The following is a 9,166-nucleotide window of genomic DNA, read 5'->3' as shown; positions in this document are numbered from 1 at the left end:
CCGAGAGCCGGGGGGGGGTGCGTTCCCCTTCTCTTTTTTTTTTTTTTTTTTTTTTTTTTGTTTTTTTTTTTTTTTTTTTTTTTTTTTTTTTTTTTTTTTTTTTTTTTTTTTTTTTCTTTTTTTTTTTTTTTTTTTTTTTTTTTTTTTTTTTTTTTTTTTTTTTTTTTTTTTTTTTTTTTTTTTTTGTCTCATCTTGCCTCTCGGTCCTCTTCGCCTCAGTTTTCTACTCATTCTGCATTACTGTCCTCCATGTTGATCCTCCTCCTCTGCCTGTTCCCCAGGACCATCCTGCTCAGCGTCATCTCGCTGCTGAACGAACCCAACACGTTTTCCCCAGCCAACGTGGACGCCTCTGTGATGTACCGCAAATGGAGGGACAGCAAGGGGAAAGACAGAGAATACATCGAGATCATAAGGTACCGGGAGGGGAGAACACGCAGCGTCATTTAAACCAAAGCTTGCTGCACCGTGAAAACTCAAAGCTTTTGCTTCCCCCCGCCCATTTCAAAGGAAACAGGTGCTGTCGACCAAAGCGGACGCAGAGCGGGACGGCGTCAAAGTCCCCACCACGTTGGACGAATACTGCGTCCGCACCCAGGTCCCGCCCACAGACGACGGCTCCAACCTCTTATACGACGACTACTATGACGACGAGGAGCTGGACGAAGATGAGGAGGAAGACAATGAGGACTGTTGCTATGACGAGGATGACTCTGGCACAGAGGACTCCTGACCACGCCTCCTTGTGACCTCACCCACCCCCTCCCCTGACCACGTCTCGATCGTACCCGCACACACTCAAGCCGCCCCCTCGTGTCACGGACCGAACTTTAACCCCCTTCCTCCTGCTAATGGACACACTTGGCACGGGGCTGCTTGTCCAGCGTCTGCTGCGTGCAATCACAGAGTGCACACTAAAGCCTGGGTCATTGACAACGCAGCAGCAGCAGAGTTATTTTGGGTCCTTTCATGTTCTTTTTCATTTTCATTATGTTATCTGAGTAGAGGTTACACATGATACACACACAAACAGCAGGACAAATGTAAAGAAATACTTCTGCACTGTTAGCTGTTAAAATGTCCAGAAAAGTCTCTGAAAGCCCTGAGACTTATTTCCTCCACAGATGTCAAGTTTCTCTCTTTTGCAACAGATCAGATCACTGTAAAACAGGAACGTGTCCGCAAAGGAAGCTAATTAAGGCAAACTGTTCTGCTTGAGCCATATTATGCGTGACCTCCAGTTAGCACGAGGTTCAAAGCCCTGACACGCTTTCACCTTTGACTTTTAAAGCCGCGGGGCTTGCGCCGCTCAGAACGGGGAAGTTATCCATTTCTGCAAGCTACTCACACTTCCTTGTGCCTTCCTTTTATCCTAGATCTAGGTGACCAGTCCGAGCAAGCCCCGACCAGAAGAGTGATATTCAAGCTCTGACTTAAGGGTTCAAACTTCTGTCGGATAACCTGGCTGCTGCTTATTTATAGAGGCACCTGTTAGATTTATCCCGGGTGTAAGCTGAACTCACGAGTCAAATGCAGATCATGCTGCCAGTGTGCTGTTTTAAAATGAAAACAAATCTATGCAGTCAGAGCTTGAGTTGGTGTTACACGCAGTGCTTTAAGTGTGGCAGTAAAGCAGAGCCTTGCAGCAGTTAGACCAAACTCCAGTCGGAAAGGATCTGAGGGTTTTTTTTGTTTTTTTTTTTGGAGTGGCGCTTGCAGCTGGATCCGTCTTTATGTTCGGTGTCGGTTCGTCATTCCCACTCAGATCAGAGTAGCACAGACGTCCACAGCAGAGGAGTTGCATTGCAATCTTTCGCCGAGCTCGCCTCCTACTGGCGACTGTGTGCACAAGCTGGATTGTTGTTCTTTTCTTACCCCTGAACTGCTGGACTGGACTGCAGCCATCTTGACTCGCCCGAATCAGTGAACCCAGTCGTCTCAGCTGGGATCGGGCAGAAGGATGAATGATGGGCGGCTGGATTTCTAGACTTATTGGTTAGTTTTCAGCCTGCTTTTGTGCCAGCAGAGGACTGGAGATTGTACACCACTAACAACCAGCAGTATTTCCAGTGAAAAGCTGAACTTTACTGTAACCGTATCCGTTGTGTGAGTAGCCGCAGATCGTTTCAAAGATGTGCTGAAAAATGTGAAGAGGAAGGGTCTTCATCTGAGCATGAGCAGGACATTGGTTCTTCACTAGCATGCTGATAGGTGTTTGTGGTTTTAGGTATGATTTTATGGTTGGGAATGTGTGCAAGGTAAAAAAGGTCCTTGAAATTGATTTTTATCCGAAACTGTCATATTGTGAATGGGCCGAGCGTTCACTTCTGTTTTAGTTTTACATTTTTATTTTTATTTTTTGTCTCCTCAGATTTTGATATGAGTTGCAAAGATTTCATAAGTATTTTTTGATTATTGACTTGATCTTTTTTTCTTTAGTTTTACTCACGTTTGTTCATGGAAGTGTGGAGAAGTAAAATGTTGAAGCAGAATCAACCAAAATGTTGTATCGATCCAAACGGACAAAGCACACAATATTTTAGGAACGTTTTTCTCCACAATGAGTTATTAATACCGGATCACTAACCGATTCCCATTTTGACCTTTAAGGGTCTCCAGCCCTACATTACGTTTTTGGAGAATGGAATTCATGTGGGGTTTTTTTTTTTTGTAAGACTACTGTTTTTTTTTGTTTTTCTTTCTTTTTTTCTTCCTGTCATCTTTTCTTCCCAACCCCCTCCCCTCCTGAGTTTTATGATCTCTGATTGGTTGAAACACCAATGAGGGAAAACCCAGCATTTGATTTATAATAAAAATAATAAAAAAAAAAACTAAGAACCTCAGGAAAAACAACCACCAACAAATTGTATTCCAATTGAGTGAACCATGAGGTGGGGATGGGGGGGAGTACATACTTTTTGGCTTCAAAGGACTGTTTACAATCTCTACCTTGATATGCACATGTGGATAGTTTGACGATCATTTGATGTTTTGTTTTCTTGTTTATATTTTCTTTTCTTATGGTTTGTAAATCTATTTAAATTCTGAAATAAAGCTCTTTATTAGAAATTGATGATTTTATTTATTTTCAATACAGTTCATGTTTTGTTTTTTGTAGTCTTTTTTTTTAACTCTCACTTCTTTTCATTTTCTGTGCTCCTCTGCAGGTGCTGAAGAGGATGAATACGTGAAACCCAGAGTAATCTCTGACATGTAAGAATCGGATCTTACTTTTTTTTGGGGGGTGGGGGGGGCGGATTTTCAATTTGTGTCAGAAGTTTACATTTATAACTCCCTCTCCTTTTGCCATACAACAAAAGACTTTAATCAATGTTAATATTCTCTGACTGCTGTTTTTGGCATGATTTGCTGAAGCTCATTTCAATTTTTTTTAATGTTCTTTGCTCAAGCTAAATGTCGGCATGCTTTAGATGGATTTAGACATTACTGATTTAGTTTTGATCTGTCATCTTCAACTATTTGACCAAAGCTGGCAGTCTGAGATGAAAATCAGTGGCTTGGGGTATTCAAGAATCCACCAACCATAGCGCTTACACGAGGTCTGAATGAAGTTTGTCAAGCTCCAGTCCTATTCATGTCCTTGCAAAGTTATGTTTTTTCAGGTTTTAAAACAAAGAAAATTATGAATTACTTACAATGTGGATTAAAAAAGTCTGCCTTAAAAAAAAAAAATCAATTTCATACCATACAAATGTGTAAAAATCTTTTTTTTCCCAAAAGTTACTTATTGCAGCTGTTTTTTTTTAAGCTTTTATTTGATTCCATCTAAAATTTTACGTTTATATTTAAGCTCTGTAGGCTGAGTGTGTGAAACCAAGTCAAAATCCTTTGCTTGTACATAAAACCTTGGCTAATAGACATGATTCTACTTGCATAATGAAGAACTGCCTCCAAATTCACCTTAAACCAACATTTAGGTGATTGAAAGAATATTTAACGGGTGTCCTAACGTTTTCACATTGTGTGTTTGTATGCATACTTTTGTCTCTGTGTGGATTTGAGCTCAAATTCAAACCTGCGCACCCAGTGCTTCAAAACTGCATTAAAGGTATTTGTTGTATGATTTCAATCGGCAAAAGGACCGGCTCAAATAATCGAAGCATCACATAGGCGATGTTTATCGCCATGGGAACCGTGTGTAAACTTCTCAGCAGAACTGTATTGGTGCTGAAAGTGCATGATGAGTCCTGTACCCAGCAGTCACCCTGCTGCAGGGTGGTGGAGACTTTAAAAGGATTTTCTGATGCTTTCTCTGTTTTGAGTGGCGAGGGGGAACATGAGAAGCAACGTCTCTGATTTTAGATGTCATTTTTTTCCCCCTTTTTTTTTTTGTTCTTTCCCCACTCTAGGAAGATTTACTCTCTGAGAGAGCAAAGGTAAGATTTGTGATAGTTTAGTGCTGATCAATCACCAGTATAAGGACTTGATCATGCTTGGTTTAAAAATCTTTTTTCAAATCTTGAGCATGTAATCAACATGTTGTATTTTAAATTGTATTTTGATGGGCACACCACATTGAAATCATGGAAATGTTTATTGTAAGACCTTTTTTTTTTTGTTTCTTTTGGTAATATTTGGAAATTTGGTTTTTGAAGTATCAACATAGCAAATAAAAACCAACTTCAAGATTACTAAATCCAAAATAACGTGACATAAAATGCTGTATAAAAACTTTGTCTTCATTGCAGTTAAGTGTATTAACAGTCGACATCAAAAAGGGTTTACCAGAAATAGTTACTATTGTGCTTGACTCAATCTGAAAAGATGGTTTAACAGAATGCTGAGAGAAACATTCTGGTTCTTTCAGTAATTTGATTTTGTTACAACGTAGTAATGTTTTGCAGCTAGATTATATAGTACGTTTTGTACAAACTAATTAAAATAAGTCACAGGAGAGTCCTGTGGTGTTTCCAGAGAGGCATACTTTATTGTAAAATGGCCTTAGACACTCTGAAAATTAAGCTGTCGGAGAAAGGAAATGAATAAACGAGCAGCAGCAAAAGTCTGTCCCAGGAAAACATTTTAGGAAAAAATTCAGAAGAATAAAAAGTTTTTCAAAAATTAAGTATGCTGGCAAGTACATTTCACAGTGAAATTACTAAGTGCCTTTCCACAGAGAGCATGAAAACCACAACAATTAAAAGATTATTGAATTAGAAAAAGAAGCAGATTAAAACAAACATACAAGTGAATACATCCATCCATCTGTTGTCCGTCTGCTTGTCCTTGCAGGGTCCTGGGAATCTGGTGTCTCTTTCCAGTGATCATTAGGGAAGAGGCTGGGTACAACTTGGACAGGTCGCTAGTCCTTCGCAATGCAACACAAAACACAAACAGCCCTGCACAAACATACTGATGGGGCCATTTGCGAACCTACCAGTCATGTTTTTGGACTGTGGGAGGAAGCCAGAGTACCATCCAAACTCCAGGCAGAGAGAACCAGGGCTTCTTGCTACAAGGCAACAGTTCTACAAGCACATTTACCTTTTTGGAAGCAAAATATGTAGAAGTGAAGCTTTAATGCTCAGAGCCCCTCAAGAAAAACTCACACAAATTTCTAAGAGGTTCCTGTTGGAAAAATTGGTTTAAAAGTCAAATAAATTTTTTTTTTTTTTTTTTTTTTTTTTTTTTAATCCTTCTAGCTCCTTGCTTTACTTTGAACGACACATTTTATGAAGGAGGACTGAAATGTTTGTGATGGTTCACACACATTATTGTGATGTTATATTTTATTTGCTGGAAAATGTGTCGGGTCAAATCTAGACCATGCCAGAAGCTTTGCTGCCAACTAGTGGTTAAACTTGTATTTTCATTTAAAGTTTTAAATGTCTTTTTCACCCAAAACAATATATCAATTTAATTCCGTTTATAAATAAACTGAATTAGCAACAGTAGCTGTGTGTGCAGTGTTCATGCAACACTGTGAAGGAGCGATAAGAATCCATGATGGCACTTTTTAATCTTGATCCATGTTACTAAAGTCTGTATGAAATAATGGCTACTAAAAGTAACACTTATGTAAAAGGATAAAATTTGCTTCTCAGAGTAAACTTTTTGAACAGTAAAATTAGAATTGGATGTTTTTCAGATCTTGGTTATAGTATCAACAGATTGTTTTCTGCAGCATGCTGAGGTACATGCAGATAGTTACCAGGCTTTTAGTCGGATTTCTCAGCAAAACGCATAATGAATACATTTGTAGTGCCAAGCATTTCAGACAATCCAACTTTTGATTTCTTTTATATTTATTTCTAGGTTTGTCGCACATCTTCATTGTTGGTGCCCGTAAATGCCAAGAGAAGGCTCGACAGTTTTCTAAATGTCAATGTTTCTATATTTAAATTTGCTTTGGGATTAATAAAGTATTTTTGAATTTGAAATAATAAAGAAAAAATATGAGCAGATGTTGAGACGTCTGCAGACATTACTACTTGTTCTTACAAAAGAGTGTTTCTGATTAACTGAGCCTTGCTTTTTTTGTTTGTTTGTTTTGACTGTCAGGGAATTGTGAGAATTAGCAGATGTACCTTCTTGTTCCATTTGAATTTTGAGTGCTGTAAATATTTTTGTCACTGGGTTTTTGGGGTTGTTTTTTTTCTTGTATTATAAATACAGAAATGAAAGGTTGAATTAAATGTCCTCTGGGATGAACTGCACAAACAGCACAGATCAAAACGTTTTTATTAGCTAAGAGAAATTAGTTTCTGCTAATAGTTTTCCAGTTTGCCACTTTAACTAAACCAGTTAAATCTTTTTGTAACATAGTCGGATCTCTGCCGTTTTAACAATCCCACTTCCAGCCATTTTGTTGCCTCTTAAAGCATTATTGACGAGATGACAATAATCATCTTCAAGTTGGCTGTCATATTGATGTTGGGCCAGATTTCTTTACATTTCTTTTTTTTGTTTTTCCTTGAGCATTATCTTCTTTGTTTCAGTTAAACGCCTCTAGGGGGCAGCAAAAGGTTGTTTTGTTCCACCCAGCGCTGTGTCCCTCATCTCCACACAGGTGAGATAAAAAAAAAAAATCTACATGCATGAGTGAGAAGCGACTTGAGTATGAATATAGTGATTTAGTTTGACTTTCTAGAAAGTAACTGTTTTCTTTCTTTTGTTTTCTTACCTCAGGCCTCTAATTAATCCACCAACCTGCTTTAGCTGGAGGGTCTGCTCTCCGCTAGAGGATAGAGAGCAAATGGAGCTTTATGAAGAACCTTCTCTATGCTGCCTGATGTGCCAGAGTCTGAAACCAAACTTGCTTCTTGCAGAATGTGTCGCATCACTTCTGAAACTAAAATATATGATCCAGTTGCTCTTTTTTTCTGCCTTCCATATTGGCCTTAATTTAACACCAGAAAATGAAACCCATTAATCTGTGAAATGCTGCAAGAAAGGAGGTTGTATCTGGAAATAATATACACCAGTAATCCATATTTTAGGGCTTCAGGCAGATCACAAGTGCTCACAGCAGTGTGCTGTCCTTTTTTGGGCTATTATTGTATTTTCCTCCCATCCTCCTTCCAATCCTATTCTAGGTTGCTCCTCTCATCTCACCATCGCAGGAATGTACCTTATTTCTGTGGAGTCCATCAAATATGCTTCATGTTACAACAGCTCCGACCTTTGACTTGCGTGTGTCCATTCCAAATGAATTGAGAAGCACTGCTGTACGGGTCTATCAGTCACACAGCAGAGCGCTGGGTAGACTGTACAATTTACAAATGCATCTTAGTTAAAATTGTTCCGGTTAAATCCTGCTAAAATGCACCATCTGCTGGTAAAAAGTTGTAATGTAATGTTGTAACTTTAGAAAGAACAAAGTATTATGGGTAATCCTGTGAAATCACACTCACTCTTTGAAACTCCCAACCCCTCTCTCCCCCGAAGGAAGGTTGAAGGAGCATGGAAAACACACTCGCCTCTCTGTGGACTGAAGAGGCATTCACGGGGGTCGTGGCTGTATGTATGAGTTTAACCTTTTGACCACTTTGATAAGATTTAAACAGCTGTAAAACTGAATGCAACATAGAATATCTGTAAAACAATCTAATTTGTAATTTCTCCTTGTTATTAACAACATGTCTTGACTGAAATAGCCTAAATATAGCTTTTGGACTAATCTTTATGTTACCTGTACTTAAAGCAGATTGCCTGGTAAATCTTTTGATCTGCTCTTTGTCTGTGTGGGAAAGAGTCAGGAGAAGTTAACTTCGTTAACTAATACACCGGCCAACCGGGAACACATAGATAAACGCTATCAGCACAGGCAGAGCTGGGCCCTGGGCAGCGTATTGAGATAGAAAAGCCGCACAAAATTCTTTGTTCACAAATGTAAATCATTCTCAACGCACCTCTGAAAGTGCAACTACAAGTTATTCTTGCAGTTCACGTAGAGCTGCGCAACCAGAGCTAACCAGAGTGGTGTTTAAAGTCCTACCTTGATAAAAACTCTGGAAAGAATCATAATTCCTCAAAGGGGGTTGATGTAAATGTCCAAACAGGTCAGCCTGTGTCCAGTTTGAGTGAAAGGAGGCGCGCGGGCTAGCGCTGAGGTTAACTTAACCCAGCTACAGCAGCGCGCGAGGCGCGTCAATAACGCGCAAAGGCGCCAGCAGTGTGATTGGTCCGGCTTTAAATGCATAAACTATAAATCTATAGTGTATAATTTATTCTTTTAGGAATGAATCTGCTCCGCCAGTGAAGCGCTCAGAGCAACAGAGACGCTTGCAATCCGGCTTAAAAAAGGAGATTTTATTATTATTATTATTATTATTATTATTATTATTATTACTACTACTTTCCTAAAAACATAAACAAGAAAGGCTTAGCCTGGCGGTGGCGCTATAAAGGATAGCGGGCTGCCAGGCCTATAATACACTGATGGAAACCCTGATCTGGCAATAATATACACCAGTAATCCATATTTTAGCGCTTCAGGCAGATCATAAGTGCTCACAGCAGTGTGCTTCCTTTCTTGGGTTATTATTGTATTTTCCTCCCATCCTCCTTCCAATCCTCTTCTAACTTACTTCTCTCTTCTCGCCATCGCAGGAATGTGCCTTATTTCCATGGAGTCCATCAAATTTGCTTCCTGTTGCAACAGTTCTGACCTTTGCCCTGCGTGTGTCCGTTCCAAATGCCAGTT

General features: G+C 39.3%; 1 protein-coding gene and 1 long non-coding RNA gene across 2 annotated transcripts in view; both read left to right on the top strand.

Moving 5' to 3' along the window:
- The window catches only part of cdc34a (cell division cycle 34 homolog (S. cerevisiae) a), a 17,060-nt gene extending 14,250 nt beyond the window's left edge, over positions 1-2,810 (top strand). Inside the window, exons 4-5 of the mRNA XM_015045376.1 lie at positions 282-416; positions 511-2,810. Coding sequence (XP_014900862.1) covers positions 282-416; positions 511-733 — 358 coding nt within the window. The 3' untranslated portion in view covers positions 734-2,810. The remainder of the gene's footprint in view (positions 1-281; positions 417-510) is intronic.
- A 280-nt stretch (positions 2,811-3,090) lies between these two features.
- On the top strand, positions 3,091-7,942 carry LOC106955276 (uncharacterized). The gene is made up of 3 exons (XR_001426542.1): positions 3,091-3,213; positions 4,371-4,397; positions 5,254-7,942. It is a non-coding gene; the product is annotated as an uncharacterized LOC106955276 (long non-coding RNA).
- The last annotated feature ends 1,224 nt before the right edge of the window (positions 7,943-9,166 follow it).

Source organism: Poecilia latipinna, unplaced genomic scaffold (assembly GCF_001443285.1).
Source record: "Poecilia latipinna isolate Pla-1442-1.1 unplaced genomic scaffold, P_latipinna-1.0 Scaffold723, whole genome shotgun sequence".
NCBI lineage: Eukaryota > Metazoa > Chordata > Actinopteri > Cyprinodontiformes > Poeciliidae > Poecilia > Poecilia latipinna.
Note: the sequence above shows the minus strand (reverse complement) of the source record. Positions and strands in the feature narration are given on the sequence as shown.